This window comes from Copadichromis virginalis, linkage group LG3 (genome assembly GCF_057382275.1).
Source record: "Copadichromis virginalis isolate Kocher_CV1m ecotype Utaka linkage group LG3, C_Virginalis_male_GT1.1, whole genome shotgun sequence".
NCBI classification, from domain to species: Eukaryota; Metazoa; Chordata; class Actinopteri; order Cichliformes; family Cichlidae; genus Copadichromis; species Copadichromis virginalis.
The window spans coordinates 34,661,988-34,688,594 of record NC_140620.1 but is presented as its reverse complement, the minus strand read 5'-3'; the positions used below and the strand labels follow the sequence as shown (position 1 = coordinate 34,688,594).

Sequence of the window (26,607 nt, the reverse complement as noted above, 5' to 3'; positions counted from 1 at the left end):
GTGAGAGAAAGGCAGCTGTTAAGAAAATGCCCTTTTGGGTGAGAGAGGCCCAGAGGCCCTGCATGCACACGTACTAACACACATACATGCAATGAAGAACAGCTTACACTATAGCACACACTATACATGCGCCTGTATCTCTCATTGGAGTTTGGTTATCAAATGCTGAATTTATCCACTGCTGACATTTAACTCTCCAGCTTGCAGGACAATAGGTGAAATGTTTGTGAAAACAGAGAAGAAAAAATAAAGACACAGAGAGAGTCTGGTATGACCAAGCAATAATCAGACAATACATTTAGTTGGTAACAATAAATTGTGAGATGCTTTCTGTTTGACTGATGCAACACAAGTAATTTACTGTATGGAGGAAATTCTCTTTTGTGATAATATTTTGAACGTGCATTTCTGTTGACCTGTCAGCTTAGCGCATTATAAGCTGATATGCAAATTCGTTGATTGATACTAGATTTGAAAAATGACTGGATTATAAAATAAGTGAATAAGATGTAACAGAGGGTTGAAATTAGTTTCTTATTTCTAGTGTGTGGAGGAAGGTTTTATCATGGCACACATCTGTTTACATGGGAGGAAACTCCTTATGTGATGTGACATTTAGCAATTTGCAAATGTTAAGCACACCAGAAGGATGACTCTGAAATTACAAAGGGAAACAATTTTGCTGACAAAGCTGCAAAAACAGCAGCTATAGCAACCACAGTCTTGTTAACAACTCATGAAAATCACACCATTCCACTATCTGTACTGCAGGACGAACAAAAAGCAGCACCACCCAAAGAACAAAAACAATGGCTAAAACACGGAGCAGCACTAGACGCTGATGACATAATGAAAGTAGCAGGAAAACCCATTCTTCCCAAATCATTGCACAAAACAGCCGCTCTAGTGAGCCATGGCTTAGCCCATGTTTAAACGGGAGGAATGATCTTTATAATAAACCGACAATTTTACACTATTAATTTTGAAACTTCAGCAAAAGAATATGTGAGAACATGTATGACCTGCCAAAAACACAATACCCAAGGTAACTTAAGGCCAAAAAGAGGACAGTTTCCTACACCACCTCACCCATTTCATACAATTCACATGGACTTCATTGAATTGAATGAGTGTCAGGGCTCAAAAATACGCTCTAGTAATTATAGATGTTTTCTCAAAATGGCTGGAAATCTATCCAGTGAAAAAAGCAGACGCAATCTCAGTTGCAAAGCGTCTATGCAACCATTTCATTCCAACATATGGAATTCCTACTCTGATGAGATCAGATAATGGAACCCATTTTGTAAATGATGTGATCAGCAAAGTATCTGAAGCACTAGGTTTCAGTTTAAAACACCGTTGTGCCTACCATCCACAGAGTGCAGGATTAGTGGAGAGAACAAATGGCACTATAAAACAAAGGCTCAGGAAAACAATGGAAGAAACTGGCAGCCCTTGGCCAGAATGTGGATGAGAACAACACAAGGAAATAACAAACTGTCCCCATTTGAAATTATACATGGGCGGCCTTTTCCATTGCCAGTTATTAGCGAGCCACTAGATAAATCAATCCGTGAAACCACCCTGGCAGATTGGATGACTCAATTGTTGACAAACAGAGAAGTCGTTTTGAACAATACACTGCCGCAAGACTCTTTTTCACCTATTTCTTGCAGATTGAAGCCAGGTGATTGGATCCTTGTCCGAGTACTCCAAAGGAAAATTGGAGCTTGCCATGGTGGGAGGGTCCATACCAAGTGCTTCTGACCACTCCAACTGCCTGCAAAATAGCAGAGAGACCCTCCTGGATACATCAGAGCCACTGCAAAAAAATTGAGGTCCCAGAGGATTCCACTTCCTTCACAGAAATCAACTAGTAAGGGAAAGTCTCACCCTCACTAGGTTGCTTCAGTGGTGAGGGGGAAGTGCTGACTGGGCGCCCGTAGGGAATTGCTCGCACTTCAACCTCCAGCCGCTGATCAACTCTAGGGCGGCAAAGTGACACTGTCGCGCTGACCTAGTAGGTGTGGCTGTTATTCCTCTCTTCCTCCTCCTACCCACTACCTGTTCAGTGCTGCTGCTTGCGCATGGCTGCTGATTAGACCTTGTGTGCAATCAACAACTAAGCGCGGCCTGGTGTGCGCCGCCCTGCCAGGTGAGCCACATTAGAGCAATCAAGGGTGGGCGTGCCTAGTAGACCTTAAAATGCATGCAGCAGTCATTTGACCTGTGTGAGACATACTGAGAGGACAGCAAACAAAGTACGATCCACTTTTCCAATGTGAGGAAGACTTTGAGGAAGACGGGCTATCGGTAAGCTCTTGAGCTCACATTTGCTGCATATATATTTGGAACTATGGAAGCTCAGTTGTGCAAATGTTTTACGCTTAGGGAAATAGTTGCTGCATTTAAGTTTAAAAAAATTATATTGACAAAAATGAATGTTTAAGTTTGAATAAATTGTTTGTGCAGTTAGTGTTCCCACATATTTATGTTAATTAATATTAAAAATAGTTACCCCCCCCCCCCCAAATCCTTGGGTGGATCGTAAAATTAGTGAATAAATGTTTGGTTTTGATTTAAGGAAAATAATTCTTTGTAAAAGAAAATCCTTGGTTAAAGTCTCTATTAAAATGTTTGCGAACTCTAAAATGTATACTTTAAAATATAATTGTTTATAAAAAAGTGTAAAATGCAAAGAAGACACATTTTGCATATGTGTGTATGTATGTTTGTGTATATATGTGTGTATTTAAGAACCACAGTTAAATTAACACAGTTAACCACATGGTAAATGGCTTTACTGAAGTGTATATTTTGTTATTTCATCTGTCTTCTGTGTAATGCATGTAATTTATCTGAATGGTTACTGGTTAATGAAATGTTCTTTATTTTTGTGTTGAAAGGTTTTTCACCTGCTGCTACCTACCTATCTATCCATCTACCTACCTATCAGCTATCTAATTAGCTGGTCAAAATAAATTTGAGTGAAATTCAAAGTCTGGTCTTTTTCAAGTGTGGGCACCTCACAGATAGAGAACACTTGACAGACACGGTGTGACGGACCTGTGTGCAACCATGGGAAGGTGGACCCTCTTGGTTACCTTGACTACGACGCTCACCCTTACAGGACCCCAGCTGATGCCAACAACAGCTGAACCACGAGGCAGACAGAAAAGATGGACGCACGACAACTCCCACCTAATAGACATGACGCAAGACCACATCCACCCTTGGGTGAACAATGCCTGGTACCGTTATATCCACGACAGGACCAAGGCGGAATTGGCAAATACAGACTGTTATGTCTGTTCTCATATGCCCAGCACATCGACACACCCCACACTATATGGTGAATATATGAACAACACTCAAGCAAAGTGTGCAGCCAGCTTCGCTGGCATTGGATTCCAACACAGCCGAATCATCCCCAACGACACAATCCCACATGCTGTTGGACTTAGTAATGGAACATGTGATCAACTCTTCTGGATCGATTTCAATGTGACAAACTGGAATACATCCATCCACTTCCCAGTGTTTCTGGACCAACTCCCAGGGAAGAACCACTCCATGTGCTACAAACAAGAGAAAGGTAACAGACCCCTTGGAAACACCACAAACTGTGTCCAAACTGCAGGCCACAGAGAGGGCGCCCCTGTGAACACGAGTGGACCTTCTAACGGCAAGTACTGGGTGCAAGGAATGGCCTGGCTATGTGGACAACGGGCATATTTCATACTGCCCCCAGGCTGGACAGGAACATGTGCGCCTATATTCCTGTCAGACCACACTTTCAGGATCATCACAGACTGACAGAAGCCAGGCTGCCATATCACGCCATCGGCCCCTCTGGCCAACACCAGTAGGCGGTAGGGTAAATTTATTATATTATATTACATTATATCCTCTTTCACATTAGAGCCACGACAGGACCCACTAGAACATGGGAACAAGTAAAAGTGAAATATAAGAATATTCTACAGAATGGTAATATTTATCACTTATATTGCTTTTAGTCTCTTGAAAAGAGACCCAGAAATAATCTGTTTGTTTATAACAGCAACCAAGAAAAGGGCAGAGCAAAAAAAGACAGGTGGTGGTCCTGCACCCCCTCGTCAACAAGTTGGTTAAGTAAATAATACCCTCACGGGAAAATCGATATCTCTCTATGAGCACACTGTCGCGCTGAGCTAAAGGATCCTGTCTATCCTGCAATATACGCTGAATTCTGAAAACTCTCCTTATCAATCTTGCACCTTTCGCAATGGGTTGCTCGCGTAAACGGACAGGACATGGCTGCGACAGACTTCCCAAATCCACCTTCGCTTTTATGGCCGTGGTCTCTCATCTTGATTACACGAAGTAATTTACAATTACAACTCTAAAATATGAATTACATCTGAAATAATCAAATACATGAAATAGAATGATTAATAGTACATTTCCCTTTTTTTAGGAAATGATCTGTATGAAATCAATAAAAGGATCAAGTGCTGCATTATCTTTAGTTACATTGATAATATTTATTTATGGTAAAACAGTGGTTAAAATATCGCTGTTGCTTTCGTATAAATGAAGCGGACATACCTGAGTGGCCGCGATCTAATCCTGTTTACATAAAGTAAGCCTGCTCCCGAGCAGGTTTACGCTTACGGATCTGTTGCTATGACAGCAAGTCCCGGATGAGCTTCGGAGAACCGAACGATCCAAGATCACGCGAAATCGTCAACAATCTAATCCAGCTAACTTACTTAGCGAGGTACGAAGAACGGACCCCTGGTCACCTACTTATCGGAAGGTTAGTGGTTTGATCCCTGGCTCATCCCTCATCCCCATCCCCACTCCTCGGGTGGGAGCGGCTTGTACCCGGCCGGGGCCTGTGTCCATTCCTGCTGCCCGGCGGAGGGCCATGGAGCAACCATTCATTCTACTTGGTCGCCCTTTGTCTAATACTCACTGTGTCTGTCTTAGCCTTTCTGTGTGTAATCTCAGAGCTTCAGTAGCTCTGTTCATAAAGAATAGCCTAACCAAAAAGTACAATCTCACTCATCACTGTTTTTCACATAGAAAATCCCGCCATGGCCACTGGCCACAAGGCAGAGAAGTTTTAAGAATAGCACTCACTGTAAAATCTTGGACAAATCAAATATGCGGATCATAATCACGGACACTTTTACACTGGATCAGTTAAGACCAGGGTTGACAGAGACCACCTCCAGTTAGCTACAAGGGTGCTGATGGAAACCCTCTACTGTTGGCCAAAGATAAAGTGAGTGAGGGAAGGTATGTTAAAAAGGAAAGATGGGAATGTGGAGGTGAGCGTAGGGACTTTAAATGTAGGAATTATGACTGCTATAGTGGTGGTCAGCAGGGCACTCTTACGGAGTGGCACAAATTTCCATGTCATGCCATTTTTTATGTTCATGGAATTTTGGCTGTGCTGAATGAATAGAGTTCATATTTACCAGATAATTTTTTTTTTTTTTTTAAATAGAATTTTTGTCTCAATTTCAGAAATTAGCTTCAAATGGCTAAGCTACAGAGAAGCCGCCACATTTTATCCTAAAATGACCAAAAGGCCAAAAAAGGCCCAAATAAAAAACCTTTAAAATGACATTTTTGATCCCACATTTAATAGTATTTAATTTTATTTAGGACTACTCACCTTAAAGTTTGAGTTTTTATATTTGGCCACCAGGTGGTGCTACCGTTCAGAGCATGAAGCAAAATGTAACACTTTTTTGCTACAAGAGTGCCATGCTACTAAACTAAGTGTGTTTTGCTATTGATGGGGGATAATGGTGTGAGAGAGAAGAAACAATGAAAATCAGCTTCAACAACTGCTGAAAACAACACAGCAGAGAAACCAAGGCAACAACCAAAATATGAATTAATAACAGTAAATAATAAATAATAAACATTACTGAATAGCACTAGGTACTAATAATACAAGATAGTGAGTGATAGTGATCGTGTTTGTGTGTACCTGTTTGTATACCTGTCCGTGTGAGCACGCTTTTATTCATAAGGTTTCTCCATGTATGCATCTAGTGTGGGAAGCCAAAGCCCTGCCCCCCAGGACATGAAGCCAACAGACCCAGGGGGCACAGTTCAGCAGACAGAACTGGACCCTGGGTCTGTTGGCAGACAGAAATGAATGCAGTAGACACACTGACACTCCCCCATACATACTTTATACTCCCAGGTGCCAACATGGTGCCAACAGCCCAGATAACAGCAGGTGTCAGCACGGCCCCTCCTGAAAACCCTCAGTGTCTATATGGATTTAAAATTAAGAGGTGGGCATCAGCACCAGAGGTGAGGCTGAATAAACATTTCGTCCCCTGGATGCCATTTAGTGTCCCCACCCCCAAGTCCCTATATGTATGTTTCATGAGAGTGTGAGTAATGTGAGTGTCTAAGTTGTGGAATAATACTGAGGCACAGGTGACCAGCAGAAATAAGAGATCACCGAGACACTGAGAATAAATACTTGATTCTTGGCAAAAAATAAATAAAAAGAAAATACTACTACATCGGGGGGGTTTTATAGCAGTTGCAGGGAAGGGGGCATTTTTTTGTCTTACAGGAAAAAAGAGAGACAGGATTTTAAATGGGTTATTTTTATATTTAATTTCACTGAGCTCTATGAAGTACACACTCCGTGGTCTTCCAAGTCATGTCGAAACTTGTATATGAATACCGGCCCCTTCCCCCGGCTCCCCTCTGTCAAACATGATGGTGATTTCACATGGCCCAGTCTCATTGTGACACCGACTCGTCTTCACTGCATTATACAACTAAGTTCACACGTCTGCGGCATCTTCTTTCATCTCCTTTATTGTAATTTCCAGAGTAAAACATTCACCTTCACCATGAAACACAGCTCTGTATTTCTATGACAGCAGTCTGTATGTTTTTGTTAATGGTATTTATATAAACAAGTTATATATGTGAGAATATTGTGTCATAAAACAAAACTGGTACAGCAACAGGTTTTATATGTGAAGGATTATATGGAGACAGAGTAAGACAATATGAAGTCTTCCATTCAGTAGGGTCAGCTTGACACTGAGAAGTAGCAGAATCTTAAGAATTGCATTGCACAGAACAGCACAGAGATTTGCATTGGGAAATTAAATCAGGATGTTGCTGTTGAGAGTAAAAGACAAAGGAAAAAAATATGCAAACTGTTAGAGGACGTAACTCAGCACTGAAGGATGATGGTTGCTAAAGGTAAGGACTCTTTAAGAACAAGGAGATGTGTTTGTTTAACACAACTCGATGCTCAGTTATGATGAGTCCAGTGAGGTGTATACTTGCAAGACAGTTCAGGGGGAGAGTGAAATAAACTGGAATACAAAAGAATTAATTCTAAGCATTATTAGCTTAACTCATTCACTGCCAGCCATTGGCAGTGAATGAGTTAAACCCATTGACTCATTCACTGCCATTGACGGCTATAGACGTCAATGGCAGTGAATGAGTTAACTTAAGGGTTGTTGTTTGTTTTGTTTTTTACTAAAAAGCAGCTGTTAAAAACTTCCAGACAAGCATTCAGCAAAACTCATATTTGATATTTAGTTATACACACACATCAGCCACTTTATAAGGTACTTTATTGCTAGTAGTGGTGCAAAAATAATGAAGTACATGATATATGCTTACAAATACACCTCTGAGGAATATCTCGATTTGTCACTATATGCAGGGATTAAAGACTGTGTGGAAAATGTAGAGGCTTTTGACTGTTGCCAAGTTACTAAAAGCAAAATAACAAACTGTATGAACAGATGGAAATTACCCAAAAGAGCCTGAAGAACGCAAAGAGGACGAGACAGGAAAATAAACAGGATACTAAGGCAAGGACTGAGGGAAAGACGTCATTATTCATACAAAAAACAGTAATCATGGAGACAACAACAATGGGATAGAAGGAGAAGTAAAATTAAATGCAAAAGACAGGAAACAAATGTCTACCCGTGTAAATCGGGGAATGAATAACAACCGCACTGAAAAAGAGACAGACAGGACATAAGTGAACTTAGCAGAGGGGAAGACAGAAGGATGAGATGGGGGGAGCTCTGTTAATGCTAATTAAACTCTATAAACACAACTGGTAACTAGTAACAAAGTATAATAAGAACTGATACTACAGAATACATCACAATCAAATCTATATATTAAAAAAAAGGAGAGACTAATGATAAACAAGAATTCAAACTGAACAGCAACAAGCAAACTTTATTGTCACATATGTAACCCGTTCATGTGTTACGCCCGTCAATGCGTTGTGTTCTGGCGTGAAAGTAAGAGGCAGGAGACAGTACTGGGTCTTTGGCTCTTTACTGCACATCTGCAACACAGAAATATGTGTCTGTTCTGTGTGTGTCACGCGACTGCCAGTACACCTCTCCTCCGGCCATGCTGAAAGGAGCTGTGCCTGCAGCTTCATTAACACTACAATAATATAATAAATAAAATACAACAAATTGTTTTAAAACATTAACTTAAGCTCTCAAAAACAAAAAGCACAAAATAAATAATATGTCACTAAAAAAACATCAAAAACAACTTATAAGAACAATAAACAAAATAATTCAAAAACAAATAAACAGTCAGATAAATACAATTCAATAACCAGGACCCAATATTCTGGTACTTATAGTTCAAACATTATACTTATGCTAGCATTTCAGCTGCGTTCTCGGCTAAAACTCATTATAAGCGTATATTAGCGAACTCCGCCCTCCACAAAACTTATCCCGAATGAGTCTCTTAATGACAAACAAAAACGCGGCGGTTCGGCTGTATTCACATGGCAGCTTGGGATCTGAACAAACTTTAATTAGCTGAGAGCAACGTGGCAGTGACTTACCTCCGGCCATGCTGAAAGGAGCTGTGACCGGGGCACACATGCACGCGCCTACGTCACCACGCAGCGCACACACACACACGAACGCACACAGACTCAGATCACACAGGTAGGAGATTGAGATGCAAAATGACATATTTAATCCAAAAAAATGTGTTTTGGGTGAAATTCAAAAGTATTTAACACATATGTTACACATACACAGTCATACAGTGTACAACATGTAGTGAAATGCTTGTGTCCAAGCTGCACACGTAGACGCACCGCTCCAGAGTTCGGCTTTTAGCATGGGGGGGTCAAGCCAGGACCCTTATTGGATACCGGGCGGGAATCGAACTTTTCATTACACTATCCAGCTCGGACCACCCACCAGTCATGACAGGGTTGGCCTAATTTCCAAATGAGCAAGTAAATTTTAATTATTTTACTTACCACATGATATGACTGTGTGATTAACCATGAACCCTTATACATTAACCTTGTAATAGGTGGAAATTGAATGTGTTTAAAAATGTGATTTTGTCACGGTTCTGGGTCGGTTCGACCCAGTAGTTTGAGTTCTGATGTTTTGGTTTATTTTTGTATGATTGTTGTGTTTTCGGGTGCTATTATTATTATTGTTATTAGAATTCTTTGTGTCTGTTTGTTCTTGTTTAAGGATTTGTTCTTCGGTCGTGTCTGCTTAGTATAGGTCTAGTTCCATGTGTCATTTTTTTAAGTCGTGTCTTCTGTCTTTGTAGTTGCTGGTCCGTCTGTGTATCTACCATGTTCCTTTCGTGTGTTCTCCCTGCTGTCACCGTCATATACCATCTTCCGTCTTCCTTCATGTTCAGGTTCGTGTTCTTGTTCAGGTTCAGTAGTTTAGTTGTCCCAGTATAGTTTAGTTCTCCGTTTGCCGTTTGCCCATTCTTATTTTTGTGTTCAATAAACCACCTTCACACCTTCACTACTGCCTGCGATTGGATCCTCCTTTATTATTTCCACACGGCTCATCTCACTTTTCTGTTAGCGTATTTACATATTTACATAGCTGCAGGGAGACAAATTGCAAACAAGAAAAAAATATAAAGACGGTGTATGTTTTTGTGTTCTGCCAACACTTCCCCTACATTTTTCACTTATATTTGAATACCCTATAGATACTGACAGTTAACCATATTACACAATGTTCAACTTTTTTAATTCAGCTGATGTTTGCTGTTAATATTTTATGCACATTAGTCCAATAATAGTTTTACGCGTGCTGAGGTGTTTTCATAGTGTTTTATTGTTTCTTTTCTAAAGGGGATGGTTTGAAAATGCTTCCACCACTTGTTATTTTCAGCTCTGTGTTTGCGTGTGTACTGGGAAAATTCACCGCATGTCACTGTGTCAATTTCCAATATCCACTGTCAATGTCCACGCACAGCCAATCACATAGTTTTCCTTTTTGAGTCATTTAGTTAATCAGTAATCAAAAACAGTAATTTAATTTTCTACTGATGCTTTTTACCTGATGGAGAGCTTTTATTTAAAAAGTCAGTGTCCTCAAAGACTGGTACGTTCTTTGATTTGGTATATTGTTTGTGATGGGAAGGTCACACATCAGCCTGTGGGTGTCACAAACAAGGATGCAGTGGACTCAAGAGCAGACTCAATTGCTCGTACTATGTACAATTTATTGAAAGGAAAAGGAACTTAAACAAGACTGGGTCTAACAGAAATCATTCGCAGGAGCTGAGGGAGGCCCGAGGGCGGAGAAACGGACGTAGAACACAGGGAGAACACGGGCGGGAACTTCTGCAAACACAGGAGAAGGGTTTTACTGAATGGGAACCAATTAAAGGGCAGAGGTGAGTGGTACTAGAGGAGAGTCTTGTGCTTACTTGAAAACACCGGCTATTAGGCGGGGAAGGGGTTGCCGTGGGAGTGTTCCAGGGATGGTGGAGAGTGTGGGGAGGCTGGTCCAGGTTCCAAGGTGTCCAGGGAAGTTGAAGTATGGGCTGGAGGGCAGGCTGAGAAGAAGATGTGGTCCTAGGGTTCTGGGCAGACTGTACAACGGGACGGAAACAGAACCAGCGCTGCTGGTGAGTACGACGGGTGATGAATCTGGAGAATACAGGAGACGGAGAACACATTAACCCACGATCCAGGCACACAGAGTCCGAGCACAGAGGAGGCCAAGTTTACCACGGGTGGTAGCAGGACGAACTGGCGAGGAGTGGCAGGCAGTGCTGGCTTAAAAACCCTCTAGATGGAGCCCTGGAAATTGGAAGCAGGTGATGAGCAGGCCAACTCCACCCCAGGGGACGGACAACAGGAACCTGGACCACACCCGACCCGACACTCCCACAGCATATGACAGTGGGTGGAGCTTGGCATGTGGTTATTCGAATTTAATAAGTCAAATTAAATCAGGTGTGGTTAGAAATGGCTCTCCAACTGTTTGTCTCCTGTTTCTCTGTGGTAACTATTCTTTTATGCAAAGGTGAGAAAGAAGTTTTATTTTTATTTAATATTTTCTCATTGTGTCGTTTATTACAAGTTCAACTGCACCTCTTTAAAGACTATTGCAGATAAAAATGTGTTCTTTAGATACAAACAAACTTGTGAACCTGCTTGTAGGCTGACACAACATGGGAATGTGAGTCAAAATGGATCAAAGAAGGAACTCTCATTTAAATCCACCTGACCAGGTCAAAGAATTAAATACATTATTATTACAATGCATTAATTTTCTTTTACGTAGTCTAAGTTAAAGTCAAATTTATTTATATAGCTCATTTAAAACAACTATTGACCAAGGTGCAGTACATTTAAGATAACAAAAAGAGGAAGGAAGACATGATTTAAAAAAAAACATTGAAATTTGAAAAATTAAGAAAAATAAGCATTAAATGAGAAGATTTGAGTAGGAAATAAGACAAATAAAAGCGGTACAAGCTCATTGTGATTTAAAGGCCAAGGAAAAAAAGTAATACATATTACTTTAAAAAGACAAAATAAAACAAGTAATAGTGTTTTTATACTGACAAATAGAAAGTCAGTAGAAAGCAACTACCTTGTGACTGGCAGTGCTGAATTCAATAACACTTTATTAATCAATAGTAACAATAACGAGGACGTTTTAGTTTACCTTTAACAATATCTACTAAACTGGTTAATAACAGGTTTGTTGGCCAGTGAAATTATCTGGATCATAACTGTAAAGTTGTCCCTGGTGTTTATAAAACTTTCTCAATGGTTACTAATGTTCACTGCAGCTATAATATTGTTATAATGTTGAAACTGGTCATTATAGTACTACATGTTTTAAACTTAGTGTACACAGTCAGGTGGTGTAAATCATAAAACTCCTTTTTCACTAAATGTTTAGATTTGTTTCCTCTTGCTGTTTGGTTAGTAAGAAACCAAAATGTGTTGACAAATTCCACATCACTATAATCTGAACCTTTCACCAAAATGTTCACATCAGCAATTCTGAAAGTGCTGAGACATAAATGATTAGAGAACAGATCCAAGTTGAACTTTCACATATTTCCGTTCTCTTTGAAACACGCTTCCTAATGCAAACCAGTCCCTGGTTTAACATATTTATTTTATGTTCCACTTTGCAGATGGTCATTCACAGCTGTTTGGTAAGTATCCAAGAACAATTTAACAACTTCAAGTTTCAAGTTTGATTTCAACCCTGTTTGTTTCCTCTGAGCTACACAATAAATAGATTCAGTTTGACTCAATTCTATTTTATTCATATAGTGCTAAATCCCAACAACAGTTGGCTCGAGACACTTTTATATATAAGCTATATATAAAAAAGCTATTATAAAGGTAATAGATAGCACTGTCCTCATTTGTGCCACGCATTGCTTATTTAAATTTCTGTACTTGGAAAAGAAGAAAACTTTTCTCTCCTCCTTTTGTGTTAATCTCTCTCTCACACACACACACACGTTTTCTTAGTTCTCTCCGGGTTTGCATTTAAGCATGCAATTAAAGTACACATGAAACACTTATAAGCTAATTTACATCATGGAGCCTTGTAACACTGTCTGCGTAAATGGATTTAAGAAATAAGTCCTTAAACTTGAAGTTTTTAGAACATGTTCGGCACCATCTTCTGTCAGTGCAGAATGTAACGTCACCATATTCGTTGGTCGGCTGTGGTCAATAGGTCTACATTTGTTTATGATAGCTAATAGCAGAACCAATAACTCAGGGGAAAATAAGAGAGTGAAAGTAGACACTACATCCTTGTTTTTTGACAGAAAAACTGTTATGTCTTAAATCCAGGTTCACAGACAGAATTGCATCCATGTCAGTTTTTGAGGGCAGGGCTCAATGGCGTAAATTAGCCTTTATACATGTAGTGTTTTAAGTCCACTTTGAATCATCTGTCATAATTCAGATTTAGAAGTTTTTGGTTTTCAGAATTAAACTCTTTTTCTGTCTGACTTAGTTTTTAGGGCTATTTTTAAAAGGATCTCAGCTCTTTAACTGTGGTGGGTACTGGCCACTGCCTCACTGCAGCTATCTTGTCTGGGTCCGTACCGATCCCTTCAGCTGAGATCTGGTGACCCAAAAAGTGTACACTAGATTGGAGAAAACGACATTTCTCCACCTTAACCTTCAGCCCAGTTTCCCTGAGTCTCTGCAACACTGTCTGAAGACGTGCCAAATGGTCTTCAAAAGTTGATGAGTAGACTAATATGTCATCAAGGTACACAAGCATAATCTGAAGGATTAAGTCACTCATAGTGGCCTGCATGAGTCTTTGGAAAGTGGCTGGACCATTACACACGCCAAAGGGCAATCTGGTATATTCACACAACCCAAATGGGGTTGTAAAAGCAGTCTTTTGCCTGTTCCTTTCGTGAACTGCCACTTGATGATAGCCACTTGCCAGGTCGATAGTCGAGAAAAACCTTGCACCATGTAATGCATCAAAGGATTAATCTCTTTAGAGTGTGATTTTCCTTTTCTATAATTCAGTTATGTGTCCTGTATGTTCTCTCAACAATCTGTGGTCTCTGTGTTTTGTTTTCAGACATCAGATTAGCCGGGTCTGGATTGACTCAGTGCTCTGGCAGAGTAGAAATCTATCACAATAACATCTGGGGAACAATCTGCGGTGATGGCTGGGACTTAAATGATGCTGAGGTGGTTTGCAGACAGTTAAACTGTGGACCGGCACTAGGAGCTCCTCAGATGGCTTACTTTGGTGCAGGAAGTGGACAGATTTGGCTTGATAATGTGGGCTGTTCAGGAAGTGAAAGTTCTCTAACTGAGTGTCAAAACAGTGGATGGGGAACAAACACCTGTGCACACGATCAGGATGCTGGTGTCATCTGTACAGGTGAGAAACTTTTAGATGCTGAAGATATTTTAGGTCATTATGTTTTTGTGTCTCATGCAAGAGTTATATGCCGCACAACACTGTGAACATAATCAGGATATTTTTGGTCATCAACAAGATGTCAGATACTGTAAATAAAACTTCTTTTTACAACTACTGATACAGTCTTCAAATGCAAAGGCCAAATGAGTTCAAAAAGATAAAACAGAAGTTAAATGGTTTGTGTTTGAGACTGGGAGGGCAGATAAATCCATGTTTGTAGTCCTGGTGTCCACTCCAAGCCCAGAGAAAAAGGGCAGGTTGAAATCCTCCCACTTTACTACAACAACCTCACATAATTTGAAGTTTTGTCATTAAAAATGTTGATAAAAGGGGGCCATTGTTTTCTGTTGTTGTCTGTTTATTAACTTAATCCAGCGTTAACAAAAGGAAGGAAGCGTGTCAACCATAGTGTAAGAGGACAAACATTTCCTTGTAGTTTTACATTTTTGGAGGAATGCTAGCTGATAAGTATTGCCAGACAGGTAAATCATACCTGTCTGATCGCACTCAGTTTATTCAACTCAAATCCTTTACTTCTCAGCCCTTTCCTCTGACCAGGCGTGCCCCAGGGATCTGTCCTGGGGCCCCTTCTTTTCATTATCTACCTTCTTCCGCTTGGACACATTTTCCATAAATACAATATCCAGTTTCACTGTTATGCCGATGACACCCAGCTTTATCTGTCCACTAAACCTGATTCTGCTCTTCCCCCATCCTCCCTCACCCTCTGCTTAGCCAAACTAAATTCATGGTTCTCTTCTAATTTTCTCAAACTCAACAGTAACAAATCCGAGCTCCTCATGGTAGGCACTAAGTCAACATTATCCAGAAACCAACAGTTTCTCTGTTACTATCAATAACTCGCCGGTCTTCGTTTCTTCCTCTGTGAAAAGTTTGGGTGTCATCCTCCACAGTACTCTATCTTTCAATTCACACATTAATAATGTCACTCGGTCTGCATATTTTTAATTGTGCAACATTAATCGTCTCCGTCCTTTTCTCACCCCACATGCCACTGCCATTCTTGTCCACAGCCTTGTTACGTCCCGGATCGATTACTGTAATTCACTTCTTTTTGGTCTTACTCAAAAGTCCATCCACAAGCTTCAACGCGTCCAGAACTCTGCGGCCTGTATCATCTCCAGGACCCCTTCTATCCACCACATCACTCCTGTCTTGCAGCAGCTTCATTGGCTCCCGGTCGAATATCGTATCAATTTCAAAATACTCTTGTACACATTTAAGGCTATTCATCATCTCTCTCCTCCATATCTCTCTCATCTGGTTCAGATCACCAGCCCATCTCGGTGTCTCAGATCTTCTTCTTCCCTTTCTCTCTTTGTCCCCTCCCCCTGTCTTGCCACCATGGGGAGCAGGGCTTTCAGCTGCTCTGCTCCTCGACTCTGGAATTCCCTACCTCCTGATTTAAGAAATATCACTTCCTTCTCTCTCTTTAAGTCCCAACTCAGAACTCACTTGTTCAAAATGGCTTATCCCACATAACCTCTCCACTCTGCTATTTTAAATTTGTTTTATGTCTTATGCTTTTATGATTGTGTAAACTGTTTGTTTTTATGTTGCTTTTATTTTTCTACTGTGTACAGTGTCCTTGAGTGTTCTGAAAGGCGTGATTTAACATTAAATCACATCTGAATCCTCAGTTTGTACTTGACAGAATTTATGATACATGCAATAAGGATTGTCTGGAGATTGTTTTACCACTTTAACAATAAAGGCGTGTTAGCTATACAAAATATGCACATTAAACAAAATGCCATCAAAATTATGGGTAGACTGTTGTACTTTTAAAAACTTCATACTGTTAGAAACGTTCGCTTTTAGAGTGTGATTTTCCTTTTCTATAATTCAGTTATGTGTCCTGTATGTTCTCTCAACAATCTGTGGTCTCTATGTTTTGTTTTCAGACATCAGATTAGCCGGGTCTGGATTGACTCAGTGCTCTGGCAGAGTTGAAATCTATCACAATAACATCTGGGGAACAGTCTGTGATGATGGCTGGGACTTAAATGCTGCTGAGGTGGTTTGCAGACAGTTAAACTGTGGACCGGCACTGGAAGCTCCTCAGAACGCTTCCTTTGGTGAAGGAACTGGAGAAATATGGCTTGATGAAGTGACCTGTTCAGGCAGTGAAGACTTTCTGACTGACTGTCCCAACAGTGGATTTGGCAACCACGACTGTGACCATTCTGAGGACGCTAGTGTCATCTGTTCAGGTGAGATATATTCTTGGTCATTCACAAGATGTCAAATACTGTAAAGAAAACTTATTTTTACATCAAACGATACAGACTTAAAATGTAAAGGGCAAATGAGTTAAAACAGGTACAACCAGAAGGTTAAATAGTTTGTGTTAAATAGCCAAGAACGGCATCTAACTTTAAATCTGTGACAAATCAATTACATGCATATCTGTCTTCGGTGGAAACTCTTTGAGTCGTTAAAAGTAGCTGCAGTTATATTACAATATACTATAGTAGTGCAACCAAATATATAGAACAAGTGCAAAACAAAATGCACACACTTTATTGTTATTTTAAAATGACTGGTTGCTAGTTTTGAGTCTGAGGCATCCACATTTATGATCATCGCTGTTAGAACTCGAAGTGGCCGTGTTTTGGTGTTCATGATGATGATGGAAATGATGATGGGAATGTTTACAGATATTAACTAAAATTAAAGAGGACTCCATAATATTACCAGCTCTGTCGGAAAGTAAAGTAAATTAAGGTTCGAATGTGATGGAATTTTCTACGTTAGGATTAACACAGAAAAGAAAATGTAACGAAGTGATTTTGAAGTTTAAAGTTTGTTTTAAATTATGGATGTGGAAAAGTCAGACAGCTAGAGAGAGGAGGATAAAGTGTGAGAGGGCATGGGCTGATTAGATGTTAACAGTGTGATTGGATGTCCCCATGTTTGAGGCCAGATGCCCTCTCCGAAGGTGTGACACCCAGTGAGAAAGTAGGAAGTTGGAGGAAGCTCTTGGTGAAAGTGAATCTGGCTGCTGTCGACTCCTCCGTGGACATGAAAGACCCAGCTGTGATGGAGTCCATCATGAATTCGGTAACTTATGTTAAGAAATCTTAGTAAAGTGTCTTTACTGTTTTTTAAGGAAAAAACCTTCCAGATGTTTTTAAGACAGTCTTAGATGATTAATATTCCCAGAAAAAAATGCTTTATTTGCATTTTTCTGTGTCTCTTTCATGTCAAATTTCATTTAAAATGTAACTATAACAGACTATAATTTGTGGTGTAATCAGTAAATTCTCTTTTCTGTTGTGCAGATCAAAAATGAGTTGGGAAGTACGGCTGACGACCTAAAAATGAGCTGGTGGAAACGTCCAGAAAAGAAAGATATCAAAAAACAAGAGGCGTGTACTCCATAGTTCACACTGTTTGTTTCAATAGCTGGATAAAGGCGGCTTACGGCCTGTAAAACTGATGTGATTCATTTAATCTTTACTTTTCACATGATATCTGTGTGACTGCTTGCTTTCTGTTGTGGTTCATAATCTCTCTCGTTTGATGACTTATTTCTCTGATGATTTTCCAAAGAAGACGAGCTCTGTTGGTGCCTTCAGAGAAATATTACAGACAAATATGAAATTTAACATTTGCTTTGAATTGAGGTCAAGTGAAGTGATTTTCAAGGTAAGGAAGTTATATTTCCCTGTGGTTTGCATCATGAAAAACAATATGGAAATATATCTTCCTTAACCTTCCTTGCCCATAATGAATTGTTCTTTGTCTCTCACAAAGTTAAATTCAAACCAATTTATCTGAGATGTTTTGAAGTGATTGATAAATTTCATCCGTGTGTTTTACCAGGACGCATTTCACATCAAACCTGCATATTAACTGAAGCTTCAAATATTTTTGTCTATGTTAGTGAAAAAAAGCATTTCTTTTTAATTCTTGGTTTTATTGCATAATGAATTTACATTGCATGATCGCTTGAGTTAACCTACTCTTCCCTTTTCTGTGGTTTTATTTCATGAGTGTTCTGAGATGTGCATTACTGCGCAAAAGTCTTTGGCCATCCCTTCTTTTTTATATTTTGTGTGAGAAATGGAAGATAGAATCATTTAATTAAAACGTGCAAAACTCTATATATAGATGCATTTTTGCTTGAATAATTCATACCAGTGTTATGTGGCTTATCAAATAAAAAACAAAAATCAAAAGCATTCCACTGGAAATGGTCTGGTTGAAGGGCTGGATTGAAAATAAATGAAAAAGCAGCCAATTTCCAGAGAATAACTCAGAAAGCCTGGAAAACTGTTGCTCAAGAGCACTTTAAAAATTAGAAGAAAGTCTGTTTCCTTGGAAGTAATATATAGAGAAATGAGGGATGACTACACTTTTTTCACAGTACTGTAATTATGTTTTGTTTAGTTGGTTGAATTTATATGTGTCTTGAATGCTGTAGCCATGTTACTAACACTATTATAAATCATCAATAATGTATCATTATTATGTGTGAGAATAAAAGGTTCTTGATTCAAAAATACTCGGTGAGCCTTTTGTGTTACTCCAGTTGCAGCCTGCGACCACTAGAAGCAACAGTCTTGTTTCCCCGCTTAAGACGGTTGTACGCATGCTCGTACGTCAGGAAGGAAGGAGTATCCTCTCTCCAAGATGGCAGCGATCATAGACAACAGCAATGCCGTAGGGGCGACAAAGAGAAAGCACCTCGGTATCCCAGAAGCGGTTTTTGTGGTGGGTAAACCCGGACATTTCTCGCTGTGTCGCTGGTTTGACTTGTTATTACTCCGCTGAAGACACACTTGTAGCTGTAGCTTCCGGTGTGCGGGTGCAGCATGCTGGCTAACAGCTAAGCTAACAGATAATCCTGCTGTGTGTGCAGGCTGGGCGGCAGCTCGTTTCCATCTATGGACATCACTGCATTATTGTCACTATGCCTCGTTTCCTCTTTAGGCTTTAGGTCAGTTCATCCAGCCACACATCAGTCTAACTGGAGGCTGCTTTGGTGACATTAGCCTCATCCGTGCATAATCAGACAGTAAGATAAGCACATTTAGATTTAAGGTGTATAGTGAATACGTCCGAACATGTATGAGCTACTGCTCTCAGGTGTCCTGTCTCCTGACAGTTGCAAATACAGCAGAAAGTTAAGCGTCACGTGATCTGCAGGTTATTTTTCTCCTTTAGGATGGGCATTATATCACAGGGCCCACTGCCGTGTCTTCAACGTGTTTGTTTCATGAGGTCAGCAGTTCAAAGCTCCACCGAAACTAGAAAATATTGATCTTCATTTACTTAGAAGCACCTTAGGTGATTCGTTTTCAGTAATTCATCACTTATTTCACTGCTAATCTTCACTCATGTATGTCCTTTGGCCTTTGCTGAGCAAATACATACAATTAAAACTAGAGTTGGTCTGTCGCTTACAGGTTGAGTCACACATATACCTACATGCATGTGCATGTCAGAGCACAGTGCAGATTAATGTAGTCTCCATCGCCACCTGTCAGCCACCACGTCCAGCTTTGCTTCCTGGATGTGTAATCTCTCTGTTTCTGCTCCCTCTATCCCTCACTCACCTGTAAGGAGCACATGTACATTTCTAATCAAAAGCTGAACATCAGATTCACAGATATTATAAATGTGATTTTAAAATGTGTTTGTTTCAGATTTTTATGGTAGAAACAGTTTGAGCTGTTGCAAGTCCCAACAGATCTTTGACAATAAAAGCCTCGTCAAGAAATGAAGTGTTTCTGACCAGTAAGAGTCTAAGAGGCCTTTAATTTGAAAGACATGGTACTATGAGATCTTTAAGATACATGGGGCCCGATTATTAAACATCTTGACAGTGTAATAAAGTAATTTCTAAAGTTATAATGTTGTTCTTTCTGTAGAGTTGCCTTTATTTGTCCTCATTGACGTCCAAATCACCAGCTATTCCATAACGTACAATGTTTTTTGTTACAGAAGAGTTGACGTCATAAGTTTCTTAACATTAACTTACTGAAAACGTGGCACGAAGATGCCGTTCGAAAAATTTATTCTGAAATGATTCTGCAATTTGTAGACTGTTGAGCCTCTGCCTGTATTTAACCCTGAGGAAATCTGCCTCTCCAAAATGCTTCTTTTATACCCAATCTTGTGACTGACGTGTTGCCAGTTAACCTAATTAGTTGGAAAACTTTCTTTCTAGTACCACTATTGTTGCCCTCATCCCAACTGTTTTGGAATTGAGGTAGTACATAATCTCTCCAGCGTGTGCTGGTGCCCAAATCACCTCGCTTATGAGGCATCCCAATCTGATGCCTAAACCAGCTCAACTATTTGCTTTCTGGTTTATTGTTATAGTTTAGTTCATTGTTAGTTAATCTTGCTTAATGCTTTCTTTCTCTCTTGCCTGGATTTTCAGGAGGATGTCGACTCTTTTATGAAGCAACCCGGCAATGAGACGGCGGACGCGGTGCTGAGAAGGCTGGACGAACAGTACCAGAAATATAAATACATGGAGCTCAACCTGTCTCAGAAGAAACTCAGGTGACACCAGTGAAGGAACACTTAACCTTGTTGTTGTTGGCTTATACAGAGTTTGACAGAGGTCATTAGAGTTTGGTGTTAATATGGGACATCATCAGCTGGTGGACATAATTTCTGAGTGATAATCAAAGATTTGGACAGATATTAAAGACATTTAGTGAGCTATTTAAAGGAGAGCATCAGCAGAATTTAGAAGAATAAGGACACACTCCACACATGCTCCATAATAACATCCAAATCACATCTCTTTGCTCGCAGGTTGAAAAACCAGATCCCTCAAATCAGACAAACGCTAGAAATCCTACGACACATGCAGAAGAAGAAGGTGCGTACGGTTGTTGTGAACAACTTTAAAATGTTACCATTGTGTGACACCAGTGTAATTATGTGTTGAGCCTGTTGTAATTTGACTTGATGTTAAGTGAATCAAACAAATAATGGTTTGAATTCATTTATAGGGATGCCTGTCAGGTCAAAGGTTATTTCTGTGGCACATTTTAAACAACCTCAGTTGACCAAAGTGCTGTACAATTTATATAAAATGTACACTGTATACAACAGTCGCAAAATCAACAATAAGTATACACAGAAAAAATCTAAAACAAGTAAATTAGACTGCGTTTGCATGATTAAAGACGGAGTACTCTGCTCAACTAGACTCAAAAGCAAGTGAGAACAAATGGGTTTTTAAAAATGATGGGCAGCTAAAAGTTCTGTATCCACTGAGACTCTTAAAGCAACTGGATACTGAAATCGACTGGAAGCCGGTTTAAGGCGGCTAGTACAGGTGTAATGTGATCGATCAAAGTGAGCTGCTGCATTTTGTACAGCTTGTTTGATCAGAGCTAACATATAAGAGTTACAACAGTCTAGACGAGAGGTAATAGAAATGTCAAATATCACACCAAGGTTCCTTACAGGTTAGAGGTTAAGAGACCAATGGCACTGTCATACCCATCTTACAGGTTGGACTGTCCAATTAAAATAATTTCTGTTTCGCTTTTGTTCAGATTAATGAAGTTTATCTCCAACCATGATTGTATAGCTGAGACAGTTCACCATTGCCTGAATAGAAGCGTAGCTGCTGGTTTGTATAGGCGATGACCTACATAGCTGTAGGTTATCTTCAAAGCAATGAATAGAGATGTGGAAATGAAAGAAGATAGTGGGCCCCAGCACAGAACCCTGAGGTACCCGACAACTAAGTGTGGACACAGAGGAAACTCCCGTGTTGCAGATGTGACTGTATCCATTTAAGGGCTGTACGTTTAATACCAACACACAATTCAAGCCGTGACAGAAGAAATGCCATCATCTACAGAGACGCATCATATCGTCCATGATAACAACAGTATAGATTTTTATGCAATACAAAAATATTATCCTAGGATATCGTTGCTATAGCAACGCAATGCTTTTAAGTCCCCTAGTGAAAACGAGAACTGAGTGTCAGCATATATAAATTTTAAAAAGATCTACTTCAACAATAGAATAAAATAGAATAGCCCTTTATTGTATGTGTACAACGAAACTGTGGAAACCTCAAACAAAGCACAATACTGTGCAGAGTACGCAAGAAAACTGTCGCTGCTGAAGGTGGAAACCACAAACATGTTTCATCACTTCATGCAAAATCATACTATTGAGTACAGACATGTTACAAAGAAGGAGATACTATATATAAACAAATGGCTCAACCAAGTGTTGCTAACTGCTCTCCATATGAAAAAGGCAGAGGAAGCAGTGGCTGGAAATGACTGATGTTGTAACTTTGTGGAAAAGCAGAGCTTTAAGCAGCTGGTGAAAACGCTTGATCCAAGTCAAAAAGTCCCATGTAGAAAGTATTTTTAGCTTTACTGTGTGACAATGTTGTGCAGCTGCTGGAAATATTACACGGCTAAGTTACTTTAATTATTGTTAAACTAAAGATTGAAGCAATCATACTGCACTTTACATCCTTACATCACACATCAGCTCTACTGTTTACAAATGATCCAACGTGGTATTGATTATGTAAATTTCAAAGCCAAAATCTTAGCTGTTTAAAACATGACTTCATCAGTTCAAAAATTATGTAATTCAGTGTATAAAAATGTATCTTGTTAAAAAAAATAATACTGTTTTTTTTTTTTAAAGGACCAATCTGCACATATTTTATTACACTTGGTTAAATAATGAGCCAATAACTTAATATTTTATCACATTATCAATCAGGCCACTTAACACAGAAATAACTAAATCTTTTAGTGTTTGTCTGACTAAACCACAGAGACTTCTTCATTTAACTGTGAGATTGTCGAGGTCAAAGCGGTGGTGATGCTTGAAGGTCGGCCAAAGTTAAAGTGTGTGGCAGAGAAATTGATAGTGAAGCACCTTTAACCAGGTTTGCTTTCCTTCAGGAAACCACAGAGCCAATGGAGACACACTTCCTGTTGGCTGACAATGTTTACTGCAAGGCGTCAGTGCCACCCACTGACAAAGTCTGCCTATGGTTAGGGGTAAGTATTCTCAGTGAGCATTTTATTTCAAGGATAAAGCCAAAAAGTAATGAATCAAAAAGGGCTGTCTTGTGGACCTTATTCATAGAAGAGTTAATTAGATGAAGCTTAGCGTTTTCTTCCCACCCTGACGTTTTCTCCTCACAGGCAAACGTCATGTTAGAATACGACATCGATGAAGCTCAGGCTCTGCTAGAGAAGAACCTCTCCACGGCGTCTCGCAACCTGGAGACGCTCGAGGAGGATCTGGACTTCCTGCGAGACCAGTTCACCACCACTGAAGTCAGTATCCTTCCGCAGCGTAGCCCGCCCAGGCGGAGGTTACACCACTGATGGCACTGACAAAGCTCTCTGAAGCAAATATGGTTCACTTTTCAGTGAAAAACAGCGACATCTAGTGGCCAAACTACTGGTTTTCCATTTGTGTGAGTGGAGGGCATGACCTCACACTGTACTGCTGGTGTTGTTTCAGTGCAGCTTATTACACACAGGATTTCAGTTGTTATTTGGAAATGACTTAATGAGTATAAATGATTCACTGTTTAGAAGAAAAAGCATCGATTCTTGAGGTGCATTCACCATAAAGTGAAAGTAAGTTGCCTCTGTCAGCTTTCACTTAAAAAATAATGTCCAGACTTAAGACGGAGTGTAACAAACAAATCAACCCAGAGGTTTATTTGTTTGTTACACCAGAGCTGCAAAGATAATTGAATAAACAGCTTAGGCTGCTCAGGCATGAGGCACTGCTCTCCGGTGTTTTTTAGACCAGACGATTCATTGAGTAACTTGTTTGAGTGATAAACCAATGATTTAAAAAAGGAAAATAAATATTGGTTGATAAGAAACACAGCATGAAGTGGACCATGATAGATGATAAACTGCAGTTTTGCCCATTAAAAACTGAAAATAACCTTCAAGATGATCCTTTAAGGGAGTAAACCCATATGAATCGCTCCCTGGAAGTCCCTGCTGGTCACCAGCATCACTTCACTGGGTTCACTGATTTCTCTATCAAACTTTAATGAGAGGATAATGAGAGCTGGGTCTCTGGTTATGACCTTCAGTACACTTGAAGGAAGATCATCAGCTCATGAGTGTGACTGGAAGCTCCAGCTGTGTGAGTCAGACCAAAAAATGTATCCGGTTATTCGAGGTCTAACAGAAGTGTACAACACGACTGTTTACTGCTACTTGTAGTGATGGAAAACCCTGTTTGGTGCTGGGCCAGTCCCAGAGTCACAGCCTCTGAGACACAATCATAGTGAGTCTGTGCGTCTGGACGTTCCTGATGTTGCACTGTAAAGTGCACGGCCGACAGACGTTTAGATCTGCATCTCTGCAGACTTCGCCAAAGGCAATCAGCCACAGTTCATAGAGTGGAAGTTAAACGCCGTTATAGAGGACGCCTGCGATAAATATTACAAAATAATATTGTTCAAAATGAGCAACCAACCAAGCGGTAATAATTACATTAAGTCGAATGAGGGCAAGATGTACCTCTCATCTCCTCAGTTTACAGTCGACCTGACACAGCAGGTAAGGGTGACAATGTTTTGTAATGTTGGTTAACTATTTCACGACTCCAGATCAAAACATCAATCCAGACGAGCCCTCTGTTGCTCCTTAACTCGCTGCTCCCTCCAGATATGGCGCGAGTCTACAACTGGGACGTGAAGAGAAGGAGCAAAGAAAACCTCCTCAAATCAGCAGACAAGTCTTAATATCGACGGGACGGCGTCCACACCACCTTCTGCTGAATATCTCTCCTTAGTCAGTACTAAAAAGAAAAAAACTTTAAAAAAAAACAAACCCCGTCCCCCAGACTCACGTGTATGTTCACCCCGGAGCTCGGCGCGTAGAGGGCGTGTTGGAAATCTTTCCTCGAGCTGCGGCTTTGAGTTGATTTCTGTGCCCTCTATGCAGCCAGCCTCCAACTTCCACCAGTACTGTTTTCTGTTGATTTGTTACTTTTTAAAGTATTTTTTCAAGTAAAAACTAACAAAAGCAACGAGGCAATTTTTGTATTCTTTTTAAAGATTTGAGTATGTTCCTGTCATTTTATTTGATTGTTTTTGGCAGATTGTGAGCGAGGGCTCTCTCACGTCATCTTCTCTTTGCATTTTCCCTCCTTACTGACCGGACTCTCCTGTTTTTTAGTTATTCTTTTTTGTTCCTCCTTCAGCAACATCTACATGCAGGACTTTAAGTTTCTAAAACCACGCTGTGAGTAGAATAAAGCTCTAAGAAAACCATCGTCTCCACAGGAGACGAACAACACAATAAAGTTAGTTTGGACTGTAGTCCTGCTTCACACCCACCACTGCTCCTCCTCCGTCCTCTGACCTTCCACACTCACCCATCTCCTCCTCCTCCTTTTTACCACTGTTCTGTCTGTATTTATTTGTCTCTCACTGTATTCATTAAACGATGAATGAAGTAAAAGGAGAACACTTGGGCAAAGAGATGAGACCTTGACCTGGTGCTGTGTGTATTTTTTCAGCAGAGAAAGAAAGTGTGTAAATAAGTGCAGTGAAACATGTACGGAGGCCAGCAGGAAGTGATGCAGGGAAACAAATGAGTGTCTGCGTTTATTATAGTGAGCTGCTTCTGTTAAAAGAAGCTTCAGGTAGACAATAGCTGCTCAAATAGTAGAGATCTTTTTAAATGGGGCTCATGTTGAATATGCGATAAACCTATAAGAAAGAACTCGAACAAAAACTAGTTGAAAATTGAGTTTTATGGATTTTTAGTGTGTGTAAACTTCCTGCATTGACATACCAGCATAAGTAGCCCCTCCCCCAAAATAATGTAGCATCTGCGCTGAAGCACAAGATTTAATGGAAAGGAAACAGAGCTGATAACATGCAGTCTGCTTACAACAAAAATATTTCACGTCACTGTTGGAATAAATAAGCTCTCACATAAATTGTTTACACTTCTCGAAGTACAGGACTGAGAGCAGTAGATGGTGGACGAATCCACAATGAGATACATGAGGGAGTCTTTGTTTTCTGTCTGTAGATAAACCAGTAGCTTACACTGCTGTATACCAGTGCATAGTCTTTCAGCCTCATCCACAAGACAAGGCAGGTAAGGCTTTCCAAGTTCCAAAATTATTTACCTCAGATGAATGAAAACAGATGACACGTTACATGGTGTAATCACAAATAGTCTATTAAAGTATTTAACAACTAAGAACTCTTCGCTCCCTCTATAGGCGTTGAGAGGTAGGTGCTGCTAAATTAAATACACTTTATAAATGCAGATGTCTCAGCAGGTTGCTGGTCTGGAGCATTATTCCTGACAATGAAACG

The 26,607-nt window shown here is 40.0% G+C and overlaps 1 protein-coding gene and 1 pseudogene across 2 annotated transcripts in view; both read left to right on the top strand.

Moving 5' to 3' along the window:
• The window catches only part of LOC146714311 (scavenger receptor cysteine-rich domain-containing protein DMBT1-like), a 62,164-nt pseudogene extending 44,502 nt beyond the window's left edge, over positions 1–17,662 (top strand). Inside the window, exons 19-22 of the transcript XR_014916506.1 lie at positions 13,905–14,213; positions 16,181–16,489; positions 17,203–17,339; positions 17,561–17,662. The product of XR_014916506.1 is annotated as a scavenger receptor cysteine-rich domain-containing protein DMBT1-like (transcript). The remainder of the gene's footprint in view (positions 1–13,904; positions 14,214–16,180; positions 16,490–17,202; positions 17,340–17,560) is intronic.
• Positions 17,663–18,869: 1,207 nt separating this feature from the next.
• vbp1 (von Hippel-Lindau binding protein 1) lies at positions 18,870–25,768 on the top strand. The gene is made up of 6 exons (XM_085450775.1): positions 18,870–18,995; positions 20,671–20,795; positions 21,054–21,120; positions 23,195–23,293; positions 23,441–23,579; positions 24,938–25,768. The coding sequence occupies exons 1-6, from the start codon at positions 18,915–18,917 to the stop codon at positions 25,012–25,014; spliced, it is 588 nt and encodes a 195-aa protein (XP_085306901.1). The 5' UTR covers positions 18,870–18,914; the 3' UTR covers positions 25,015–25,768.
• Positions 25,769–26,607: the final 839 nt, after the last annotated feature.

Excerpts from the sequence above, each read along its gene's own strand:
- vbp1 (XM_085450775.1), top strand. The coding sequence starts at position 18,915 with ATGGCAGCGATCATAGACAACAGCAATGCCGTAGGGGCGACAAAGAGA. Across the intron at positions 20,796-21,053 it reads CTGTCTCAGAAGAAACTCAG|GTTGAAAAACCAGATCCCTC; the intron begins GTGACACCAGTG and ends CTTTGCTCGCAG. Across the intron at positions 23,580-24,937 it reads GTTCACCACCACTGAAGTCA|ATATGGCGCGAGTCTACAAC; the intron begins GTATCCTTCCGC and ends TGCTCCCTCCAG.